Here is a 27,147-nt window from a genome sequence, read left to right as displayed (position 1 = left end):
TCGACCATGGTATCCTGCTGCTGCGGCTAGAGGGGTTAGGGGTGGGAGGCACTGTTTTTCGGTGGTTCTCCTCCTTCCTCTCGGGCCGATCACAGACGGTGTTGGCGGGGGGGGCAGAGGTCGACCGCGATGCACCTTCTATGTGGGGTGCCACAGGGGTCGGTCCTCTCACCCCTCTTCTTCAACATCTATATGAAGCCGCTGGAGAGATCATCCGTGGTTTTGGGGTGCAGTGTCGTCTGTACGCTGATGATATGCAGCTGTACATTTCCACCCCAAACCACCCCAACGAAGCCGTCAAAGTGATGTCCCGGTGTCTGGAGGCCATGCGGGTCTGGATGGGGAGAAACAGGCTCCGGCTCAACCCTTCCAAGACCGATTGGCTGTGGATGCCGGCATCCCGGTATAATCAGCTGACTTCATCGCTGACTGTGGGTGGCGAGTCATTGGCCCCCACGGCGAAGGTCCGCAATCTGGGCGTTCTTCTGGATGCACGGCTGTTGTTGGAAGATCAAACGACGGCCGTCGCCAGAGGAGCTTTCTATCAGGTCCGCCTGATTCGCCAGTTGCGTCCCTTCTTAGACCGGGATGCCCTATGCACGGTCACCCATGCCCTTATCACCTCCCATCTGGACTACTGTAACGCTCTCTACATGGGGCTCCCCTTGAAAAGCACCTGGAGGCTTCAGCTGGTCCAGAATGCAGCCGCGCGGGTGATAGAGGGACCAAATCGAGGCTCCCATATAACACCACTCCTGCGTAGGCTGCACTGGCTTCCAGTGATCTTCTGGGTGCAATTCAAGGTACTGGTTACCACCTTTAAAGCGCTTCATGGCATGGGACCAGGCTATCTATGGGACCGCCTACTGCGACTGACGGCCTCCCAGCGACCAGTGCGCTCCCACAGAGTGGGCCTCCTTGGGGTGCCGTTGGCTAGACAATGTCGGCTGGCAAACCCCAGGGGGAGTGCCTTTTCTGTGGGGGCCCCAACCATCTGGAATGAATTACCACCTGGTATTCGCCAACTCCCTGATCTCCGGACTTTCCGATGCAAGCTGAAAACATGGCTGTTTCATCGTGCAGGACTGGCCTGATAGTTTTAATTGGGAATTTTAAATGGGTTTTAAGGAATTAGCCTAAATTTAAATATTTCATTTTAAATCATTTTAGTGTTTGTAAAAATTGTTTTTAATACGGCTGTAAACCGCCCTGAGTCCTTCGGGACATGGGCGGTATAGAAATATAAATAAATAAATAAATAAATAAATAAAACTCTAAAGTGCTGATTCTGTTTTTTATCTCATTTTTGATCCAGAGAACTTTTTAATCATGTTATAAAAAGGTTCATTATCTCCAGGAATAGAGTATATATAAAATACTCTAGTATAGATATAGTATCCTAGTGGCTATGTTCTCTGTTGGGTACTTCAAAATGGTAAGGACAAGAAATATCCCTCTCGAGAGAGAGCATTCTCTGTCTTGCTGTCGTGATGTTATTTCTTTCCTTTTCAAATGAAAAAAAATCTATTTTCTTTATAAGTTGATTTTATATTTAGACCACACCCAATATTATTTTTATTTTTAATATTAATTATGCTTTCTTTTATGAAAAAATAAACTGTAAATTGGATGGCTACAGTCCGATTTGAATGTTTAACAGAAAGTCATTTAAAATGATCCAGCAATGTCACATGAGTATGAGAATAAAGCACAAAATAAATTCATTCAGTACACAGTGGAATACAGGTGGCAGGAAATGGATCATAGCTGAGTTTAAGCTTTTGATAAGTGTTGACTTTGGTTATCTTCAATAGATCCAAAAAAAAATTCACAACATAATTTGCTAGGAACTGAGTTTTGTATTAATATATTAATATAATATATTTTTATTACTTTGGGTCTGTCATCTACTTTAAAAGTAAATTTTAATTTTCTGTTGAAGAAAAAAGAAAGCCTGAAATTTAGACTTCTTCAGTTATTTTGACAAAAGGGTTTTTTTTAAAAAACATGTTTTTGTTTTTTTACAGTTTTCATTTAATGAGCATTGTATATTTTCATTGAGAAAATCAATATTAAAGTTACATTTTAATAAATGCTATGCTGATACTGCACGAATCAAGAAGAGGGCCGTGAAAATATTTGCAGATCCCTCGCATCCTGTACATAAACTGTTTCAACTTCTACCCTCAAAACGACGCTATAGAGCACTGCACACCAGAACAACTAGACACAAGAACAGTTTTTTCCCGAAGGCCATCACTCTGCTAAACAAATAATTCCCTCAACACTGTCAGACTATTTACTGAATCTGCACTACTATTAATCGTTTCATAGTTCCCATCACCAATCTCTTTCCACTTATGACTGTATGACTATAACTTGTTGCTGGCAATCCTTATGATTTATATTGATATATTGATCATCAATTGTGTTGTAAATGTTGTACCTTGATGACCGTATCTTTTCCTTTTATGTACACTGAGAGCATATGCACCGAGACAAATTCCTTGTGTGTCCAATCACACTTGGCCAATAAAATTCTATTCTATTCTATTCTATTCTATTCTATTCTATTCTATTCTATTCTATTCTATTCTATATTGAGTTGATGTTAAATTACTATAAAATGCGAGAGAAAGACAATATAATTCAGAAATGTAGGTATTTCAACACATTGTAGTATTACAGGTAATTTGAAGAGGGGGAGAGAATTCAGCAGATCCTTAAATATAAAGGGCATGTTGTTAATAGCAGCTAAAATATCATTTTGATGGATTTCTTGGGTTGTTTTTAGGGATTCCATCCTTTTAATCTTTAGTTCTATTGTATATACTGTAAAACATGTAATTAATAAATTGGAATTTGGTATTTATGGTCTACTTCAGGGGTAGTCAACCTTTTTATACCTACCGCCCACTTTTGTATCTCTGTTAGTAGTAAAATTTTCTAACCGCCCACTGGTTCCACAGTAATATGCCATGTATCGTCGTCTGCACATGCCTCTTGCGCATCATGGATTGGATTTGGGAGGGCGCCAGCTACCAGTTCTGCTTGTCTGTTACAGCTGGGTGGTGTTGGGGGGAGATGCGCAAGCTATTCTGGGATGAGGCTCTTTTTGCGGTCGCACTATAGCGCCATTTAGTTTCACTTATGTAACATGAACTAAACTTATGCACGAGCGATACAAATAGTATATTTTCAGAAATTTAAATTGTCACGGGAAATTTTATGAAAACCTAATGAAAATGTTTTTAAATAATGCTATGAAATTTTTTTAAAAAGTCAATTAAATTAAAAAAACGGAAAGTGCTTCAGTATCAAACAAAACCCCTACCGCCCACCATGAAAGTTGGAACGCCCACTAGTGGGCGGTAGGGACCAGGTTGACTACCACTGGTCTACTTCATGGACTAAATTTAAAATTGCCATTAATATGACAAATATTGAAAAATAAACACATTTGTTATTTTTATTCCATGATTTGGATAAGAATGCTTACCATTTTATTTCATGTTTTGGACAAACATATCTTTCTGTCAAATTTTGATGGGAATTACTGATTGTAGTAGTTATTTAGCCTTATAGAGGACTCCTTCATTGCTTTGGTGAAGATCTGAGCAATGATTCAGATTAATGATTAAGATTTTCCTGTCACATTAAAACCTATGCAGCAATTGCTGGCAAAGTTATATTGTGTATACTCAGTTTCATTTTGAAGCTTGTATGCTGCCAATACTCAAGTGTTTGCAAAGACTTTTTATGTTCCTGAGGAAATCTAATGGATTCCATCTGTGATTCTTCTCCCTTTAATTATGGAATATAACCTTACAGGATGATTCGAAATAAATTGGGAAACTTTGAGGCTTACACAGCCGTATGTAGGAAATTCTGAAAATATTTTATGAGAAATTCTAAGATTACTATGGCTGATTGAGTTTCAAAAGCCTGGAAGAAATGAATTAAAAAACTACTAAAGAAGACAATGGAGGAGTAATCAGCAACTAATACTGTTCTTCAGTATCCATCCAAAGGCTGACGTGGGTTAAAACCAAAGCCTGAATCAACACCAAGGAACATGCATGAGAAAAGGGAGGTGGTGGTGATCAGATTTTTATTCTGCTGTGCGCGTGTGCATGTGTGTGTGTGTGTGTGTGTGTGTATATACATATGTAACGGGTGGGTTCTACTTACCTTTACTACCGGTTCGCAACGGAATCGCATGCGTGCATGTTTCTGCAAATGCGCAGAAGCTTTTGCGCATGCACAGATCACCCATAATGACATGGCGGGTGGGTGGAACCTCCTGCCGGTTTTGCTACCGAATCGGGAGCAACCCACCATTGGCATGTAAGTGTGTGTGTGCGTGTATACTCAAAACAGTGAACATATCTAATACCCCTGATTCCCATTTTCCGTCTTGTGAGATGAATTGGGCTGAGAGAGTGACTGGTCCAATGTTATCCAGCTGTTTTTTCATGCTTAAGGCAAGCTTAGAATTCACGATTTCCTGATTTCTAGGCCACTTTACCATTATACCAAACTGATTCTCTTGCTTACTACTGTGTGTCTAATTGACTGATGTATAGGATTCCATCACTCCCTGTTTTGTTTGTTGAGAAGTTTAACTTCCACTGTATTAAATTTAGGAAATGTCCATTAGCCACTTCCTGGTCCAGACTGTAATATTTATGAGGGTTTTGATTTCTGTCTCTGACTCTATCTTTTATAAAACGATAGCTGCTGTTTGTTCAATATGATTTACTATATAATAAATTAGAGTAGAAGTACAGTTTCTGTTTTCAGTCTGCATCCGTTATAATAGGCAAGAGAAGAATTCCAATCAACTGCTTTAGACTTTTTTTAATACTACAGTTCATTAAAAGGAAGCCTTTTGATATCTCAAAAAGAGTTTTCTTAAACTGAGAAAATATCACTTTTCTTTTCATTTGTTCTATTCATGTCCAATATTTCCCAACCTTCTCCACCCCCCAAAACCCCCAACAAACAAAGTATGTTTTTCCACGTGAAATTGCGGTGGTGATTATAATATTCAAAATTATAATAAACATGCTTAAGCAAATTATTATGGATTGAAATATTAGTTAAGAGATAGGGATCAGCAAAAACTAAAATTTCTTTATTTATATTAGTGCAGTTTCAGTGAAATCCATTTGCAAGGCAATAGGGTCAAGGCTGATTTGAACAAAGTATAGGAATTGTATAAAATGGGAGAAGATTTAATTTCATTGTAAAATAACATCTCTACTACAATCCTTTTTCTTTAAGTTAGAAGTCTAAAATAGTAACGTTGTGTATATTGAGAGGATGTATTCTTTCCTTTTTCACCAAAACTTCCATCCATTTTCCCCACTTTGATAGCATTTACTAATAGAACTCTAAGAGTTGTCAAAGAAGCATGATATGGAAAATGTATGGCAAAGGTTGGGAACATTCTAACACTTATAAAAATATTAAATATGTACTCTAACATAAAATTTTGAGAATTTACAGTTAATGAAGTGTGTTTAAGTCCAGTTTTTTAGGCTACTATTTTTTTCAAGGTTTTAAAATTCTAAATGAAAGGATATGTGAAATTTAACTTTTTTAATCTAAAAAGGTCTTTGTTCTAAAATATTACTGTAAAATAAGACATGAAATAACTGTTTTAACATAGATGCAGATGGAAAAGATGTAATAATCCTTCTTTCTAAGTAGCCTTTTTTAACCTCTGATTAAATGAATGCTTATACTTAATCATGTCTCCCTCATAGATAATGCTTTTATCATGTTCTGAGGTACCAAGAAACTAGAGGATAAGATAAGATTCCTTACACCATAATTTATGTGTTGTATATTTCCCCAAGAAATAGAGTTGATACTGCATAATTAATTGTTCAGGTTTTTCTTATATGACTCGCCACTTTCCTCAGTGCCTAGTACTCATGTACCGCCTGGGCAGGATTGGACTATGAATGTAACTGCTAAAGTTGCAATATATTTTTCTTTTAGATCTTCATGTTCCCAAAGCAGAATGGCTGAGGTTTGAGGCACCTGTGGCTCAACCTTTTTCTTAGTCAAAAGACAGTTCTGCAAGCCAGAAATGAAAAGCTGAAGTTGAAATATCAATGACACTCTGTAGTGCAGTGAAGGAAGCCAAGAGTTGGCTTCTGTTTTGTGCTTGAGAGTTACCCAAAGCAGCATACAAAATGATTTGTCAGCTAATTAAAAAAAAATGTCTTGTTTATTCATCAGAACTGTGGACATTCATTGTTTGGGAGCAGACTCCAACTAATTACATGCCAGCCAACAGCTGATTCTCCCCCAGAAGGAAGCATTGCCTAATAAAGATCATAGATGCCAACCACTAAATACACAAAGTACTAAAGATTAGAAGTTCAATTGCCAACTGTCTGGTTTTTCTCAATAAAGCTAGTGATGGACAAATTTGGGGAGAATTCTGCTATTCCCACCTGAAAGTCAATTTTTGTTTCTTACTTGTTTTATGGTGAGATTTTGATATGAAATATGATTCTTTTGTACAATTAGGAGAAATCACTAGCCTTTTTATTGCCATAATCATTCTGCTTTTTAAAAATGCCTATAATGGTTAAAGGATATTGGCACCAAATGTTTTAATTTTACAGAGATTGCAAATAAGATTATAGAAATGTCATTATTTATTCCTTGAAAGTCATTTCAAATCCATTTGACAATGATTATTTTGTGTGATACTAGAATGCAGGGTAAACATTCATTCTCTTTATCTTCAAAACAAATGTTGGTAAATGCTTGGTTTTGTAAGTGTTATCTTAATTAAACAGTGATAGCATTATAAAATAAAAATTCTAGCAATAATTCAATTGTCACCATATCATATATTCTTAAATTTTTTTTAAAGCTAGTGAGGAATTCTAAATGTCATTTTTCAATGTCAAAAATAAGCAAACTAAATATAATTTTAAATACTTTTTAGGGGGAAATCACAGTCATGCATTTGAATAAACTATAGACTATTTTATGAACAACTCCTGTTTTTTAAAAAAATGCACATAGTGTACTTGTGTATATTTTTAGAACAATTTAAAAGAGAAATGTTCTGAAGGAATTAGTGTTTTTCAGGAACACGCATACTTATATTTTTAGGAAATTCTGCAAATCCATGAATTGTAATGGCAGGTTTGTGATCCTAAGTAGATAGAAGATATTCATGGATCTTTATTGGATCTTAAATAAGCCTTTTATTTTATCTGTGCTAGTGTTTTAGATATGGTAATATTCAGTTACATGGAATGTGTTGTGTTATTAGGCTACATACATGAATAAGACTATCCTTGTGACCTTATTATGTTAGGGGCAAGCCAGCAGGAGCTTGGAGAAAAAACATTGACAGAAGTTATGAAGATATGTGTGCCATTTAAAATCTTTGTGCGAGCTTCATATTCTAGAGTGAACTAATTTCTTTTGGCCATACATTGTTTATAAATTTAGGGGAAGATCTGATCTTTAAATACTCCTATCATATACTCCAATACTTGGGTTGATGGGACCCATAGCATGCCTCTTCTGCTGGCACAAGTGGTACGGGTCAGTCCCAGTGGAGTGAGATAGTTCCTCAAGTAACCTGGACTTATGCCATGAAGAGCTTTAAAGGTAATCACCAACATCTTGAATAGCATCGGGATGCAGCGCAATGCACGGGGCAGTGGTGTTACAGGAACCATGCTTGGGGCTCCCAAAACTACCCATGCTGTCACACTCTGCATCAGCTGTAGCTTTTGAATGCTCTTCAAAGGTAGCACATTACAATAGTCCAGTCGTGAGATGACTAGAAACTGAATGACTGAGTGCAGGGAATCCAGGAAAGGCCGCAACTGGTGCACAATACAAAGTTGTGCAAGGTTCTCCTAGTCGCAACTGCCACCTGCTTCTCAAGTAGGAGTTGCAAGTCCAGGAGAACCCTCAAGTCGCGGACCAAGTCTTTCTAGGGCAGTGCCATCCCATCCAGAGTCAAAGATGACAAAGTCCCAGATTCTGCGTACTCAAAGCCATTTGGTCTTATCAAGGTTCAGTTGAAGCCTGTTGTTTCCCTATCCAGGCCTCCACAGCCTCCAGGCACCATGCAAGGGCAGCCACAGCATCATTTGGGTAGAAATATAGAGTTGGGTGTCATCAGCATACAGTATATACCTCAACCCATGGTGATGGATGATCTCAACCAGGGGTTTCTTATAGATGTTGAAAAGGAGTGGAGAAAGTACTGAGTCCTGTAGCACACCACAGAATAGTGGCTGTGGGCTGGACCTCTCACTCTCTACCAATACTAATTGGGGACTGCCACAGGAAAAGGAGTTGAACTAACATATAATTGTGCCACCCATCCCATCCCCTATTACGGTTAATAAGGATAAATTTACATAGATTTTACATCTAAAAACTGAATGTGGCATTCATAAACAGTTTTAAGATACATTAAATTATATACTAAAATTGCCTATTTTATGCTTAATAATACTGAGGTCTCTACAATACTGAATTGTTATTTATTGAGTTTTGTATATAAAAACATCATTTAAACACCCAAAGCTTAAATATGTCTTCATAATAACCTTTAAAAATAATTTTACTGTTTATAGGAAAATGAAATTATTTCATCTAAATGTTTGCATTAATCTATAGAGATGTGGTCAGCAGTGCTTGTAAATTTTATATTTTGAAATTTGCTTATGTTCAATGAAATGGAAATATATGTGCTGTTATCCTTGTAACTTTTAACTTCTGTTTTTTTTAAAAAAAACAGTGACTAGAAAAATATGGAGAAGAAAGTGAGGCAGCTCTGTCCTATTTCTGATCCAGACACTACATACTTTCTACAAATAACTTGGTGCAAAGATCTGGGTATGGGTTTTGATCTTATACTAAGTGATGGCCAATCATCTTGGATTGGAAGAGGTATAATAAATTTATAATAAAATATATAATATGATAAGTTATTGTATGATTTACCACCATTAATTTATTAAGGGGCTCCCCACTTCCCTTTTCTACTAATATTCTACTTACCCCCAAAATAAGTTGAAGTTTTCCCTATCCTTACAATTATTTTTTAGTTGGGAAAATTGTCTTTCGTTCCCTGAAGAGACTCTAAAGCTGATTTTGAGTATGGCAGAAACAATGGAAGCAAATTTTCACTTTTCTGCCACATTGCAGGTATTTATTCTTGCCCCTTGGTTGGGAAGAGTGAAACCTGACAATCATAGCCAAATTCTTTATTGGGCTCCAAAGACAGTATGAAATCAGTAGAGATTATAGATTATTCTAAAATTTATATTTTATAGATTACTAATTTAACATCCAAATTATATACTTCTGTCGAGTTGTATAAATCTCTAATTTCATATTAAATTATAAATATTACAATATTATATATTATATATTATAAAACTTCAGTGGACTTCTAGTTGAACCATCTTTGAAGAGATCAAAGATTGATCCAGGCCAGTATTCTGTACCTACCATCTCTAACCAAGTACTGATAGAAATTCCAGTCACAATTTAAATACATTGACAGCTTTCTCTTTATGTTCTTTAGTAATTGGTATTTAGAGCTCTTCTGACTATTGTATTGGAGATACTTTGTACCCTTCATTACTGGTAACTATGGTAGTGTTTCCTCCATAATGATCCTTTGAAGTTGGTAATCATTTCTACATATAATTATGTATTATAAAGCAGATTACTTCAATTGTCTTGATTTTTAAATGTCTTTTTAGATATAACCACAGTGCTGTGATCTGTAAAATGTTTGCTCAATTTTAAAAATATGGTATAAGTGGTTCCTTGTTAGGAAGGCCTCTTGCATTTTCACTATTTTAAAGGAAATCTAAAACATGTAATGTTTTGGTTATACTTTTAGAAAATTGTGATTTCAAATAAATTGCCATGTGTTTCAAACTTACGGTATCTACTTATATGTCAACAACTTTCATGGCTTTTCTTTCAAATTTACTTTAATTCTTTGAATTACTGTCTTTTAGTGTCTGAAGAAGAGATTTCCAGAGAGGCTGCCGACATGGAAATGAAACAAGAAAAATATGTAGAAGAACTTAAAAAAGCACTGTTGTTTGACCAAGAGTTCTCAGATACATACCGTTTCGATATTTCTAAAAAAGAAAGAAATGGAGAATCAATTCATTTTTCATATGAAAAGAATTTGAAAGATGTTACTGTAAGTATTGCTTTGTTACATTTATTTATCCATTTTTATGTCATAAAATCAACATTTGATGTCAAATCTTCAGGAACAATGGATACTTAGACCTTTGTCTTAAACCTCAGCAATTATAAATTCCGGTATACTACTGAATTATTAGCATAATATTCTGTTTTTAAAAATCATTAAGAGATATTGTGCATATGAGAATCTTTTTCTATAGTCAGAATAAAAATTATGTTGACTTTTCAGTTCCAAACTTTTGTAAGGCAAGATTCATTTGATAAAATGAATCTATATATACAAACATAGATACATAAATATATGCATGTAAATATGTATATACATATGCACACAAACACACACTACTGTGATTTGAAACATTACTAAATTTGTTTTAATATACACAAATATTTATCATTTATACACTGCCAAATCTCTAAGGTGTTTCTGACAAACTTACAGTAGGCAAGAACTACTATACTAGTCCAATTGACCTAATGCCTAACTTCACCCAATGTAGTTTGAAGTTCTTCAATACGAAAAATTTGTGAGGGGGATCCATACCAGTGTACATTGTTGATATGTCTTTTGCTTACTTTTTTCCTTCCAGGGACCATGAAGATCATACTACATACCGTGTTTCCCTGAAAATAAGACCCTGTCTTATATTTTTTTGAACCCTGAAATAAGTGTGTGGCCTTATTTTCAGGGTGGTCTTATTATTCTGGGGCACATGTAGCAAGATGGGGCTTCTCTTGCAGTCTTACCTGATTTCCAGCTCTTCGTTTAAATATTTTCAGGGAGGGCTTATTTTTGGGGGGCAGACTTATTTTAGCACATGCGCTCAAAAGCCCAATTGGGCTTATTATCATAGGATGTCTTATTTTCGGGGAAACAGGTTAGAACATGATCAATATCATTAATCAGTATCATTTTAACAAATCTCTATTGTGTGTGTTTATGTAGGTCTCTTGTTAAATACAGATACTCTCCAATTTACAACCACAATTGAGATTAGAATTTCCATTTCTAAGCAAGAAATTGTTAAATTGTTAAGTGAGTCATGCCTAATTTTATGACCTTTTGTGCTATGGTTGTTAAGGAAATCATTGCAGTTGTTGAGTGAACCATGCGGTCATTAAGGAAACCCAGCTTAACCTGGACTTTGGTTGTCAGAAGCTGGCTGGGAAGGTTTCAGATGGTGATCACAGGACCCCAGGATGCTGCAACCATTGCAAATATATGTCTGTTGCCAAGCACCTGAATTTTGATCACATGTCTGTGGGGATGCTGTGACGGTTGTAAGTAGGAGAAACAGTTGTAAAGTGCCATTGTAACTTTGAACAGTCACTAAATGAGTTGTAAGTCGAGGGCAACCTGTACTTAACTATATAAAAAGTTGATATAGTACTTAAGCCTATTCTATAAGCTGGAGTTTGAGCCAAACTGATAGGAAATTGGTAGGAAAACTGACATAATGTATTTATTTTTAATGAAATGTATCTTTCAGTTGTATTTCCAACTCTAATTAGTGCATATGGTAATAGAATAGAATAGAATAGAATAGAATAGAATAGAATAGAATAGAATAGAATAGGATGTAATTGGACACATAAGGAATTTATCTCTGGTGTATATGCTCTCAATGTACATAAGGAGAATAAAATACATTCATCAAGAATAAAAAGATACAATACTTAATGATAGTCAAGGTTACTAATCAGCTATCAAATTGTACAAGGAACCAAAGCAATATAAATTGAAAGATACAAGCAACATGGGTATAGTAATAAGTGGGAAGAGATAGATACTAGTAAGGAAGAGAAGAATAATAGTAATACAGCATTAGTAAATTATTTGACAGTATTGTAGGAATTAGTTGTTAAGCAGAGTGATGGCATTCAGGAAAAAAACTGTCCTTGTGTCTAGTTGTTCTGGTGTGCAGCGCCCTATAGCGTTGTTTTGAGGGTAGAAGTTGAAACAATTTATGTCCAGGATGTGAGGGGTCTGTAGATATTTTCACAGCCCTCTTTTAAGAAGAGGGTTAATTCTTCTTTTAAGAATTAAAAGAACAATAGGAAAACAACAAAGTGAATCACAGAATTCTAAAAGACATATCAAATAGCAGGTTCAAAACCAACTTGCCCCAGGTTTTTTGAAACAGCAACTCTTCCAGTTAAGAACAAACTTTGCAGAAACACATTACTGTAAAGTGATAACCTTCTACAAAAAGGATGCTTCCTTTAATGGTAGCTTGATGCTCTTATGTGGATGAGAAGAATAAAAGCACCATAAAGAAACAGCAGAATTTAACAAATTACGGTAAATGGTGTGCTCTAGTTTCTTTTAACTAAACAATGCCATCTTTTGGGACCGAGGAAAACTGACTTCTGAGCCATTCTTTGGAACAGCATCACTCCAGACATCTGTAAAATTCTTATATTGGTGGTTTTCAAAAAGTCAGAGAAAACCTGGCTGTTGGCATTTTGAGCTTGGGTTAAGGGTGTGCTAAAGCCCTTGTAGGATATGTACTTGATTATATTTTATTCCTGACTCACATGGTCTCTGTTTTTTAAATTTTTTTTTAACAATGTAAGATGCCCAGAGTCTTATGGAGTTGAGCAGCCTCTAAATACAAAAAAGAAACAAAATAGAGGAATTTAGGCCAGGAATATGGTACATATGATATATGGTTGTATATGATATATGACTGCACAGGTTCAATCTAGCTTTGGATACTTACAGCCCCTGATTATTCTGGATGTTGAAATTCATTCCAATATATATTAAAAAAATGATAGTTACCAATTAATGGGTGGTACTAAAATTGCTGAGAGCTAGATTTAAATACTTTATGACTCCAGTTGTATTCCTGCAACAATTCTAGTCTATTTCTCTTATATTTTTCAGTTGCTATATGGGACACCATGAAAATATATTTGATAGTGTTATCAGAAGATAAATGTAAATTCAAAGATCTACTGAAAAAAAAATTTGCTGTATATAGTTATACTTCCATTGAAGACAATAGAATATTTGGGGGGCTGCCACATTTGAGAAGTGGGCTATTCTCCAAAACACCCGAGGGCTATTCTCCAAAACACCAAGAAGTAACAGTTGGAAACTTATCAAAAAGAGATCCAATCTAGAACTAAGGAGAAATTTCCTGACAATTAGAACAATTAATCAGTGGAACAGTTGCCTCCAGAAGTTATGAGTGCTCCATCACTGAAGGTTTTTAAGAAAAGATTGGACAACAATTTGTCCGGATTGGTATAGGACAGTGATGGCTAACCTTTTTGCCATCGTGTACCAAAAGCAGGGGGAGCGTGGGGGGGGTGTCTGCGCATGTCCACATCCATAATTCAATCTCCCCCGCGCCCAATCCTCCTGTGCATGTTGCCCCCCCGTACTCCCCCTGCTTTTGGCACGCGATGGCAAAAAAGTTACCGATGGGCCTGATAGGCCCATTTTTCATCCTCCCCAAGCTCCAGAGGCTTTCTTGGAGCCTGGGGAGGATGAAAATGCCTCCCCCACCTCCCCCAGAGGCCCTCTGGAGGCCAGAAATTTTCCGGCCCAGAAGACCGGAAAATCAGCTGGTGTCGTGTCCCACCCCCCACTCCGACGAACGAGTCAAGGAAGTCTGTGGCAAACTTGGCAACGAAGCCTCTGCTGCTTGCCAAGTCCCTTCGAGGCTTATCAGGGCAGGCAGGGGTCCAAGTTGTGACTTCAGCGATAGGGTCCGGTATCAGCAAACTTGATAAGACTTTGCTTGACTCAAGGTTGGAATGCCAAAAGCCGGTCCTTTATATAGGCTGTGGGGTGTGGCTCCATGACTCAGCATTTAACCTGGCCTGCCCCACCCCTCCTTCTGCTGGTGTCGCCTCTCAGATCTCTGAAAGCAAGGGTCCTCCCACATTGAATTGTCTTCAGCTGGATCTGCTGTCAGTAATTCCAGCACCTGGCTGGCTTCCTCTGACGGCTGAGCCAAAGGAACACACGCCGTATGAGTGAGGTTTATCAGGCTTGTTCGTTCACTCCTGGCATCCTCTCCGGGCATGGGGCCAGGGCCGGGGGCTGGAGGCATGACAGGCGGTTCATCTTCATTATCAGACTCTGAGTCTGATAAAAGACCCAATTGGAGACGGGAAGGGCCCGGCTGAGGAGAGGAGGGAAAACAAGTCACAACAGCTGGCCAGTACATGCATGCATGCTGGAGCTGAGCTAGGGCAACGCTCACAAGCCCACAGATATGGCTCTGCATGCCACCTGTGGCACGCATGCCATAGATTCACCATCGTGGGTATGGGTTCTCAATAAAGGAAAATATTTGTAGCACAGATAGAAATGAAGTGTCCTTGGTGCTATCTGAGCTTGGTTGTTTTCTTGTCGAAGTTTCATTCCCCAAATTAGATATCTGATAGGATCTTCTGCCTGAGCAGGGGTATTGGACTAGAAGATCTCCAAGGTCTTTTCCAATTCTGTTTTACTGTTACTGAGATTAAAATAATAAAATACTACATCTGTACAACAATTCCATACTAAATTAATTTTCTGTTAATATTGCTTGGGTTTGAATCTGTATAATGAGGAAACTAAACAGGTATATAATATTGCATTCATTAATATGTTTGCTTGGATCTTGTTAAACTTGCAAATAAAAGAACATGGGTATCTGTAGATGAAAAACAATAAGCATGAATTGCATTTAATCATTAGCAGATTGTTTGAAAATAAGTTGCTTTGTTTCATGAGTTTTTAAACTTTTAACATCTTCTGTAAAGTTTTTAGACTGATAAGGGCAAACTAAATGGCTGAGAATCATTTTAAAATAACAATAGGCCTGGTATACTGTAGGGCTTGTGTGTCAAAGCAGCTGCAGAGGCAATATGGGCCACACACACTGAGAGCTCAGTAAGGGGCCATTGAGGCTTGGCCAGCTAAACTGCTGCCACCTAAACAAACACCATAACAAGAGTCAGAGATTTACTGTTTGATCTAAGTAGGTGACCACTTGGAAGTAAATCTTTCTGAGTACTTCACCTAGGAGCTCTCTGCACATTGCAAATAATGGGACTCCTGCGAGACTTTCTCAATGGAGGTGGCAATTAAATTGATTAAAGAGCTCTTGATAAACAATATTTGGGAACTAGCAATCTTTCGGTACAGTCAGGTGGCAGATATTGTAGTCTCTTATGAGCATTAGTAAACTTTTAGCCAAAGAAATTTCTGGCATATGCAAAATTTGGCTCAAAAAGAAATCCGAGTAATTTGTTTCGTATTTCCTACACCAGCATTTTATTTTTCAAAATGATTAAAGCAAGAAAGTCATTTATCGATTCAACATACATTTTCTATTTTAAAAAAATATATAACCTCTAAATGTTACCTAGCACTGATGATGTTACCTAGTTTGGGTAATGAAACATCTGCAAGAAAACAAGCAAATTCAGAGAGCACCAAGGACCTCTCACCTCTAAATGTTTCCAAAATGATTACTCAAGGACTTAAACTCTGTGAGTATTATTTTCATGTTTTGGAACATATGCTCTGTGCTACAGTTTTTGGTATTTACAATTGCTTGTCCAGTTGAATAGAAATAATTTTCACTGAGGAAAATTTTAAAATTCTACATTAATGTAACTTTTCCCCTTAAAAAATAAGTTTGGCAACATTATCTAGTGGACTCAAACTTTGTTTTATTTTATTTTGAATATTAATAGAATTTAAGTGAAATTAAATTTAAATCTCATGTATGTAAATACCCTGCCTACCATTTGGCCTTAGTGAAAGAGTAATTATGGAGTCTTTGTTGTAAATGTTGTACCTTGATGAACGTATCTTTTCTTTTATGTACACTGAGAGCATATGCACCAAGACAAATTCCTTGTGTGTCCAATCACACTTGGACAATAAAAATTCTATTCTATTCTATTATAACTGATTGTAGGACATCATAAATAAAGATCAATAACTGAACTGAAGCTGGAGCATAGGGGGCTTAAATATTTTTCCAATGCAATTCCTTGAATTAATCCCAATTTTTTGCTCATATACTGTTAGCCTTGCATGTATTTAATCTTTACATTTACTTTTTTTGCAACCCATAAAGAATTTCAGAAATTGGAAGATGGAAGTGCAAAGTAGAATCTTAAGATCACATTTCATGGTCTTGATGCAATCAAGGAGATACTTTTTTAAATGTATCTGTCAGTCTTTCTGTTGTTGTTTTCTCTTTATCTGTCTCAAAGACTGAGTTCTGAAATCATGAAATTCATCAAATTACTTTGAATCTCTGACTTTGTACTGCTGTCTAGTTGTAAAAAGATTTTGTTAGATTTATATTGGTTAGTTTATTTATTTATTTATTTATTTATTCAAATTTATATACCGCCCTATCTCCCGAAGGACTCAGGGCGGTTCACAGGCAAATAAAACAGCATATATATACAAATTAAGAAACCATTAAGAAAACATATTCAAAAAGCCTGATTATTAAAATAATATAGATATTAAAACCAATTAAAACCCCTATAAAATTTAAAAATTTAAAATTAGAAAATTTAAAAAACTAGTCCAGTCCCGCGCAGATAAATAGGTGTGTTTTAAGCTCGCGACGGAAGGTTCGGAGGTCTGGAAGCTGGCGGAGTCCTGGGGGGAGTTCGTTCCAAAGGGTGGGAGCCCCCACAGAGAAGGCCCTTCCCCTGGGCGTCGCCAGACGGCACTGTCTAGCTGACGGCACCCTGAGGAGTCCCTCTCTGTGAGAGCGCACGGGCCGGTGAGAGGTATCCGGTAGCAGTAGACGGTCCCGTAAGTAGCCCGGCCCTATGCCATGGAGCGCTTTAAAGGTGGTTACCAAAACCTTGAAGCGCACCCGGAAGGCCACAGGTAGCCAGTGCAGTCTGCGCAGGATAGGTGTCATACAGGAGCCACGAGGGGCTCCCTCTATAACCCGCGCAGCCGCATTCTGAACTAACTGCAGTCTCCGGATGCCCTTCAAGGGGAGCCCCATGTAGAGAGCATTGCAATAATCCAGGCGAGACGTCACGAGGGCGTGAGTGACCGTGCACAGGGCATCCCGGTTCAGAAAGGCGCAACTGGCGCACCAGGCGAACCTGGTAAAAGCTCTCCTGGAGACGGCCGCCAAATGATCTTCAAAAGACAGCCGCTCATCCAGGAGGACGCCCAAGTTGCGCACCCTCTCCATCGGGCCAGTGACTCGCCCCGACAGTCAGCCGTGGACTCAGCTGACTGTACCGGGATGCCGCATCCACAGCCACTCTGTCTTGGAGGGATTGAGCTTGAGCCTGTTTCTCCCCATCCAGACCAGACGGCCTCCAAACACCGGGACAGCACTCGATAGCTTCGCTGGGGTGGCCCGTGTGAAAAGTACAGCTGGGTGTCATCAGCGTACAGCTGGTACCTCACACCGAAGCCACTGATGATCTCACCCAGCGGCTTCATATAGATGTTGAACAGAAGGGGCGAGAGGATCGACCCCTGCGGCACCCCACAAGTGAGGCGCCTCGGAGCCGACCTCTGCCCCCCTGTCAACACTGCTCATGCATCGATCGGAGAGATAGGAGGAGAACCACCGATAAACGGTGCCTCCCACTCCCAATCCCTCCAACCGGTGCAGCAGGATACCATGGTCGATGGTATCAAAAGCCGCTGAGAGTTGTATATTGTTTGAAGAAGAATATTTTGATTGCTGCAAGATATATTTGATTTAATTTGATTAATTATTCAAGGTTTAATTTAATCATTTTCATCATGATTTTTTTCCACTACTTAGATTCTGTAATAATTTTTCATTTAAAAGTTATTAAAAAGGTAAAGGTAAAGGTTCCCCTCGCACATACGTGCTAGTCGGTGCCGACTCTAGGGGGCAGTGCTCATCTCTGTTTCAAAGCCAAAGAGCCAGCGCTGTCCGAAGACGTCTCCGTGGTCATGTGGCCAGCATGACTCAACGCCAAAGGCGCACGGAATGCTGTTACCTTCCCACCAAAGTGGTCCCTATTTTTTCTACTTGCATTTTTACGTGCTTTTGAAACTGCTAGGTTGGCAGAAGCTGGGACAAGTGACGGGAGCTCACCCCGTTACACGGCAGCACAAGGGATTCGAACCGCTGAGCTGCCGACCTTTCGATCAACAAGCTCAACGTCCTAGCCCCTGAGCCACCGCGTCCCTAATAACCTAAAGTTATTAGGTACATATAAATAATCCTTTAAGCTATGAATACTGCACTTGTATTTTGAAGTAATTAGAAGCTGAACTAGTTCAATTAATTTGTATTTAAGGATAATTTTGCCATGATGTGCAAAAAGAACAACTACCACTAATTTTTAAATTGTATTTAAAAGTTATTATTGCCAGATTTCGAAAGCCAAAAATTTCCATTAGATTGCTTTTCTCATTTCTTTTGAAACATCGGTGCTCATTTTTCTTGAATAGATTACCCTTCATTTGAAATTTATTATAGTTAGTATTATGGAAGGATGATTGTGTGACTTCATAGCCATCTTCTGTTTTTCAGCAGTTAGCACAAACCGTGGTACTGAGCAGTGAAATTAGTAACAAGAAAATGGGTTTGAGAATGCTTTTACACCGTTTTGATTTTGTTAACTGTTTGTTTTATTGTTATCTGAAATTTTGTTGTGTTAATTATACAGTTATTTTCTTAAGGTTAAAGCAATTTCTTTAAAATCTTTTCAGCATCAAAAATGAAACCATACTCCTTTTCAGTCTGATTAAAGTAACAGAAATAGACTTTAAGATAGTTATCAAATAATGTTTCGGTTTAGATACTGAAAAATATTACCTTTTTAATTTCATCTGTTTATTCACAACATTATACATAAACTGATGCTTAAAGTGAAGAAATAAGTCACATCACAAATATGCTTAAAATAAATTGTCGTACAGGTTTATAGATTAATTTCATAGATCTTGACCTACTGGATATCTTATAAATACCTATTAATATGTAGTTATCTCATCCCTCCCAATTCCTTAAAGGATATAAAAAGCACATATATGAAGACAAAGTGTGGGGAGCCAGTTTACTGTCATACTTAAGGCATCAGGTTCACTTTTAGAAAGGAGGCAAAGGTTTTTCTGAAACATCTTGCCAAGAAAATTGCAAGGTCATGCATTCTCCATGTCGGGGGAAATGGCCATCAGGTCAGAGTTTCCTCTTCTCGAATCCGATTGGACTGAGTCTGCTATAATCTTTATCCTCATTGTCCCCGCCTCCTGTCTGTCACCAGCTTTTCGACTCGGTCCTGCTGGAGACTGGAGGTGTCAGATTGCCTCGCTTTGCTCTGTTTGAGAATTTTCTCTTTCAACAGCATTTCAATCTTTCTTTTAAACAAACAGCGAGAAGGTACTTGATCCCGATACCGCTGTCGGCTTTACAAGCCGATTTCTGCCTTTGGCAGCATCTTCCTGGTTGCGCTCACAGGCTTGCCCTGAGGCGCGCCAGAAGAGCCGCTTAGATTTCTGTGCGGCTGGAGGCAGGAGCTGTCAGCTCGTTTCTGCTGGCTCAGGCGGGGAGATTCAAAGAAAAGTGATAGTATTGTTGAAAAATGCATATATTGTTCCAGCATCTCCAGCCTACTGTGTGTATGCTGGTATCTATGTTACTTCTACTATGGAAAAGTCATTTGCACAATTATAAAAAATAAATAGAAAGCTGTGATTCATGTCTGTTAATGAGGCAGAAAGCAAACTTGTCTGTTAATGAGGCAGAAAGCAAACTAATGCATTTTTCACAATAAATGATATTTTGCATCGCCCTAACTTAAATCCAGGTTTCATTGCATACAATACAGTACCATATAATTACCGTAGGTACTGATAATATACCTATTGCCATAATACAAATTACAAGAAAAGTATTCTGAACAGTAAATTGTAAGTTTATTAGCTCTAATAAATAAATCATGGTTGAAAAGCCTATTTGAAAGCAGAACTGTCTCAAATGAAAGGAACATGTATCGTTTAAAGTCCTGTGGCTTTTCTCTGACATATCAAAAACATCTGCAGTTGCGACAATTTTTCCCCACTTAACATCATTTCCTGGGAAAGAACAAGTTTTGTGCATTTATTTAAATTATTTAGAAAGCTATCTCCTATCAGTGATTCCTAACTATGAAATCTAGCCTCCTTTTTAGCATTGGATGAGCCTTTTGATAATAGCTGCTGTGTTAGATTTATGTTTAAAGGTGGTTCTAGCATTTTGACTTACCTGGCATGGAAAAAGTATTTCCAGCCAAGTCATTTACTAAATATTTGTCACTCTGGATACATGGAATCTAAACTAGAAAACCTGATTCATACTCTTCATAAAAATGTATAAAATAATATGGAAAGAATTAATATTTTTGACTTGTTTCATAGCAGCTAACAGGAAAATGAGATAAATGTTGTTTAGATTTAAATGTAAGCATTTAAATGGTTTATTGTGAAAGCCTGAGGGTAAAGCCTTATGAAGACACTGAGAGCTCTAATCTCTGGGATCTGCTCATCCCCTTCCTGGGCTGGTTTCTTATGAGAAGCAGAAGATGTCAGAAAAGTCTTCTGCTCATGTACATAAGGAAGGGGAACTATGGCCCTTTTATGACTTGTGGAATTCAACTCCCATAATTACTGAGCCAGCATGGGAGTTGAAGTCCACAAATCGTAAAGGGGCCATAGTTCTTGACCTTTGATGTACATGCAGGCATTAATATGGTAAAGGGAATATGTGTAGCCTTGTTCCATGTTTGATGCACAACATGGCATTTGTTCATGGCTGGTGCATGACAGTATTATCATCTGTGGGTCTCCCATCTGTGAAATTGATGTAGATTATTAACTTTTTATGAATTCTGGTGTTAATATGTTGTCATTTAGTATGGCTGTTCTCTGATTTTATTATTGCATTGCTACATCTGAGCCTCCCATTCACTCACACACATACACCCACTCTTCACCCATGTTTGACTCTTGTTAAGACTTTCATGACACAGCATTGGTATAGTTAAGTCATAGCCTTGGTATAATATTATGACTGCTGAGGCATTTACTTTTACTGTAGAATTAAAGAGCCAAAATCTAAACAAAAAGAAAATATGAAGGCATTGTTTTCCTTGTTAAGTAATCATTTTAAAATGCTTGATCACAACTAGGCAAAAAAAAAAGTCATAGTCATCTACAACCAGAGGAAGAGCTGTATTTTCCCCAGCTTTACATGAATCATATTTTTTGTACTATAGTTTGCACTTTGACCTATAGGAATAGTGCTGCTTTTAGAATAGTGATGATAACCATGACAGGGATATCGAAAGCTTGTGGATTTTAATTGCCATGTAATTAAAATCAGGCGTGCCAGACAGTATTTCTATAACATTTTAAGCACAAAGGTTTGTGTTTGGCATTGTTCCAGTGCTGCATATGTTCATCAAATTGCAGCCTATTTATGCTATCTGGAAACACATGTGTTTAGTTTTGGGAACAATGGACTTTCATCAAGGCCACCTCCTAGGACAGCAAAGAGGAGAAGTATGTAGTAGGTACAGTACCAAAATGAAAATAAAATATATAGTTTCTTCAGACTTCACCTAATCACTTTGTAAATGACAGTGTGAGTCTGCTAAAGACATTTAAAGGAAAAAGGACTTAACTTGTGTCAGTTTTTAAAGCTTGGAAAATAATTAAAGTATTAAAACAATTGAGAAAAAAATTAAAAAAGCAATTTTTCCCTTGAGTGTCTATATAGATTTAATGCTGGTCTTTGTTCACCTCTTCATTTCTCACATCCTTCTGGTATAAACTTTCATTATGCTTTTCCTGTGCAAGTGAGAACAGAAAAGTACCTGGCTAAAATCTCCCCTACCACACAAAGGATACCTCCCAAGTTGAAAATGACTGTTAAAATAAAGACTTTTTAAATCAATTATTGATGGGGGTGTGTGTGAAAAAAATTCGTAATTGACAAAGGTCCTTGGCCAATCATTTCATTAACGAAAATAATGCACAGTTGTTGTATTTCATATATTCCAATAAAAAATTAGATTTCTATCTGATAGTATAGAATATAATATGTGCAACTTTCATTAATAATTGTGCAGATACGCATAATAGCTTCCTATGGGAAACATTTTTATTATAGCACATTTCTTTCTATATTTACTATTAATAAGAGTAGAAGTCTTTTGAACTGTGTTTGACCTTCCTGAACCAGGAACATTGCAGTACAAAAGATATTTACAGCTCTGACATGTTGTTCCTGGGTAAACTATAGATTTAAAAGTAGTAACAAGAAACAATTTGTGGAAAGTAAGATGGGATTTTCACTGTTGTAGCTACATATGAGAACTGGATGTAATTTTAAGTTCAAATTATGTAAATATTTTTTGCCTTTGCATTTCATTTGGGATTATTTTTCATTATGACTTTGCCCTAGTTTTTGTTTTTTAAAACAAGTCCCTCAATAATATCACACAATAGTATTATCTTCTAGTAGATAACCTTCAGGTTGATATGGCAAAAACAGAAAACATAAACAAATAATGTAGTCTAAAATTGTGCTTCATGTATAATTCATTTAATTTAGTGAAAGTTCGTATGTGCTTACTAAATGCAGAAGAACAGTTAAGATTAAACTTATAATGAAAATGTTTATTGGATTTCACATTTTTGTCTAGAAAATGAGATGTTTTGTTCTTGGTTTTCCCATGATAATGCAAGACTTACAGTCTGAGAAGGCAAATTCTCTGCAGGATACACGGTTTTGTTAAGTATGGCAATGAAAAACTCAGTAGAATAAGTTTTCAATGTCATTTTTTTACGTGTCAAAATTTGAGAATTTAAATTTGGTATGTTATTTCATGTTATTTCGTTCAATATAATTGATTCCTTATATTATGTAATAGTTATTAATTATGTACATGTTGTATGCAGAATCATACAATATTGTCCAAGGCCGGTCCCAATTGATGTTAATAGGGAAAGATCCAGCCCACAGTTATTTTGTGGTGTGCTGCAGGGCTCCTACTCTCTTGACTCGTTTTGAAACATCTATTTGAAGCTGGTAGATGAGATCATCTGTCACCATGGATTGAGATATCTGCAATACATGGATGATACTCTATATTTCCATTCCTGGTGACCCGGGTGATGCTGTTGCTGCCCAGAAGACCTTAAAGACCTAGCTCTTCCAGTTGGCTTGGGGATCCATAGGGTGGTGGTGGTTCACATTAAAGGTGTTTGAAAGATTAATAACAAATCCCACCTCCGCCCCTATCATGTTACACCCACCTTCCCCATCCTTTATCTAGGGTTCTGTATTGTATTTTTGTAGTATTTTATTTGTACAGTTTTATCTTTTTAATATTGTAAGTCACCCAGAGTTGTTACCCCATGGTAAGATGTGTAGCCAAGAAATTTAATTAATAAATAAATAATTTGCATTGTGCATACCACCCTGTGCTCCACAGGGCCCAGTTGACTTTCACTGTCTTCTTCCTTCCACTGCTGACAAGGCATGCTCAACTTGGTCCTATGAGGCAGATGCTGGCTACACCAGGCCTTCTTCATGATGCTATGCACGCTCTTCTCACAATGTTTTGAGATCTTCTGATACCTCACTAGAAAGCCACACCCACCTTTCTCTGAATCACATGTTCTGTTTTCCAGCTCGTGTATGCCCTTCTGATGATGCTGTCCAAAGCATCACAAGAAGGCTGTACATGATTTGGAGAGTGGCATGTATTATTATTATTATTTATTATTTATTAAATTTTTATACCGCCCTTCTCCCGAAGGACTCAGGGCGGTGTACAGCCAAAAATAAAATACAAGATATGTACAATTAAAACAAATTAAAACAGCAAAATTACAAAAACGGCTAATAATTAAAATTTAAATTTAAAATATTTAAGAATATTAATAAAACCCCAATGTAAAATCAAACTATTATGCCAGTCCCGCTTGAGTAAATAAGTATGTTTTTAGCTCACGACGGAAGGTCCGAAGATCAGGCACTTGACGTAGGCCAGGGAAAAGAAGGGAGGGAGGGAGGAAGTGAGAGTGGGAAGGAGGGATGAAGGGATGGAGAGAGGGAGGGAAGGAAGGGAGGAAAGAAAAGGGAGGGAGGGAGGGAGGAAAGAAGGAAGGAAGGGAGGAAGGAAGGAAGTGAGAGTGGGAAGGAGGGATGAAGGGATAGAGGGAGGGAAGGAAGGGAGGGAGAGAGGAAGAGAGACTGGGAAGGAGGGAGAGAGGAAGGAGGAAGGAAGGGAGAAAGAGAGAAAGGAAAGGGAGGGAGGGAGAGGAGGAAGGGAGGGAGGAAAGAAGGAAGAAAGGGAGGAAGTGAGAGAGGAAGGAGGAAGGAAGGGAGAGAGGGAGGAAGGAAGGAGGGAGAGAGGAAGAGACTGGGAAGGAGAGAGGAAGGAGGAAGGAAGGGAGAAAGAGAGAAAGGAAAGGGAGGGAGGGAGAGGAGGAAGGGAGGGAGGAAAGAAGGAAGAAAGGGAGGAAGTGAGAGTGGGAAGGAGGGATGAAGGCATGGAAAGAGGAAAGGGAGGGAGGAAAGAAAAGGGAGGGAGAGAGGAAGAGAGACTGGGAAGGAGGGAGAGAGGGAGGAGGAAGGAAGGGAGAAAGAGAGAGTGGAAAGGAGGGAGGGAGGGAGGGAAGGAAGGGAGGGAGAGAAGGAGGGAGCGAGGGAGGGAGGAAAGAAGGAAGAAAAGGAAGAAGTGACAGTGTATAGCCTTGGCGGAAAGACTTGTGGCCATTGGCTGGGTTGCATAGATCCAATCCAGGTACACCTTATCAACAGTGGGAAACAGAAGACCAAAAGAAAAAAGAGCATGACATTGAATTGCTATAATTGGTAAAGCAGTAAAGGATTGTGACAGTTTTAAACACAAACAGAAGGAACCATGTGCCTTATTATAACAAAGGCCCAGGCCCTGGGTCTTGCCCTGGAGTACATTGTACTGTTGTTAAAAGTAGAATCAAGGCCAAACCCCAAGACAGTTCTTTGAGCTGAAATGTGTGACACATTTATCAAACAGACTGAGCCCCATAAAAATCTTTGTTTTCATTTCCTCCTCCAAATTGATTGAACAACTGCTTCTGTTGCTCTTCCCGAACCAACATTTTTCAACTGAGCAGGAGAATTCTAAAAATCTACTGTATGCTATACATATTTATATATTTAAATTGATTTTCTCCCCATTGAGGGAAATCCATATAAACGTTTCTTCCATTTTTTAAAGTAGGAAAATAGTAATGGGTGTTTGCTAAGCAATAACCTACATTAAGTTAAAACAGCTGTAGTTCAGCTCTTTGGTCCTAAAAGTCTGTGGGATTGGCTGAAGTTCATTTTGGAACTCACTAATTCTTCATGCATTTAGCCCTTTGTGTTAACTTTTGGCTTCTCTCTGAAGGAAAAAAAAAGTCTAAACGTTCCTAGATTGTAATGTTTAGTAAACAGACTATGTATTGCTGTGGAAACTGAGAGAACCTACGTATTAAATTGTAAACTATAAATATGAAAGTTGCACATAGAGAATAGCTTTTACTTAGGTTTGTCTGCATGTGTTTGTTTTTATTTCATTACCTATTTATGATATCATTATCAGATTGTATTAGTAATAAAAAGGAAAAGTGGTATTATAATACTACCCTTTAATTTCCCTGATATTAAGCCTTTGTAACACATGGGGAAATAGTACACATGCTGGAATGTATTTTTTTTAAAAAAATAGGAATCAATTCAAATTAAAAAACAATTTAGCTTCTGGCATGGTCACAAAATGAAAATGAGAGTGCTTTATTGAAGATTGAGAATAGATAATTTAATAACGGGTTAAATTATTCTGCTTTAACCAGTACAGTATGCTCATACAGGCATACTAAACAGGGATTGCACCAGATACCTGTCAAGTTTCCAAGTAATAAGTCCCTGAAATAGATCCCCTTACAGAAAAAGAATAGGAAATGACTACAATAAAACATGGCTACACATATGTCAGCTTCAGGGTCGACAACATCTCTTTTCTGAGCCAACCAGAGACATGATCCTTTTCCATCTTCAAGAAAGGTGCTCCCTGAGTGAAATCTGGAAGAACATATACTATAATGAAGGATTGTGGTTATAGGCTCTTGACTGAACAAATTTAGCCATGCACAACTATTCCCGTTTGGGAAAGAAGTTTACCATACAAAATTTCTCTTACGATTCAGAATACAGTGGGAGGGGTAATTATGACAAGGTTAAAAGCAAATAGCCTGACTTGTTCTGTTAGAATTACATTGCACAGGTGTCAACTGTTCTCTAAAAGCAACTTGTTGCTAGCTTCTTATGAAATGGGCCAAATCAGGACTTACTATCAGTATAGCTTCCAGATAATATTTGACTATTGTTGGATTTTTTTTGGTAACTCCCTTTTTCAAAGAGTTACCAATAACTTACCAAAGCTGTTTCGTTGAATCACTGTGTGAAGGCTTCTAACCAGTGGTGGGATTCAAGTAATTTAACAACCGGTTCTCTGCCCTAATGATTTCTTCCAACAACCAGTTTGCCAAACTGCTCAGAAAGCTAACAACCGGTTCTCCCGAAGTGGTGCGAACTGGCTGAATCCCACCACTGCTTCTAACTGTTAATAATCAGTTGGGAAAAGCTTGGCACATGAGAAACAGTATCAGTTAAACACGAACCCAGGCCACTGGATCAAGTTGGAGCTGAATTCAGTAAATGTGTTGAGTTTACTTCCCCACTCAAATTCCAAAGGATATAGCTGAACTTGCAAGGCTTCTGTACTTTGCAGACCTGAAAAATAGATTAAACAAGAAATCCCAATCTGGTTCTGTTTTATCACTTGTCAGTATGACATAAAAGTAGATCATTTTATACTTTTCCCTACCTAGTGTTGATAATGTACAACTACAAA

The 27,147-nt window shown here is 37.7% G+C and overlaps 1 protein-coding gene across 5 annotated transcripts in view; it reads left to right on the top strand.

The window, feature by feature from the left end:
• XRCC4 (X-ray repair cross complementing 4) overlaps positions 1-27,147 on the top strand; it is a 109,476-nt gene that overhangs the window by 3,766 nt on the left and 78,563 nt on the right. For 2 of the 5 annotated variants that reach the window (XM_058169930.1, XM_058169929.1), the window contains exons 2-3: positions 8,798-8,949; positions 10,035-10,225. In XM_058169930.1, the coding sequence (XP_058025913.1) occupies positions 8,811-8,949; positions 10,035-10,225 (330 nt within the window). In that variant the 5' untranslated portion in view covers positions 8,798-8,810. Of the gene's footprint in view, positions 1-6,252; positions 6,506-8,797; positions 8,950-10,034; positions 10,226-27,147 lie in introns of all 5 variants that reach the window. The other 3 variants (XM_058169931.1, XM_058169932.1, XM_058169928.1) reach the window with 2 other exon arrangements.

The sequence above is a fragment of the Ahaetulla prasina genome, chromosome 2, assembly GCF_028640845.1.
Source record: "Ahaetulla prasina isolate Xishuangbanna chromosome 2, ASM2864084v1, whole genome shotgun sequence".
NCBI classification, from domain to species: domain Eukaryota; kingdom Metazoa; phylum Chordata; class Lepidosauria; order Squamata; family Colubridae; genus Ahaetulla; species Ahaetulla prasina.
This window is presented reverse-complemented; position numbering and strand designations above follow the sequence as displayed.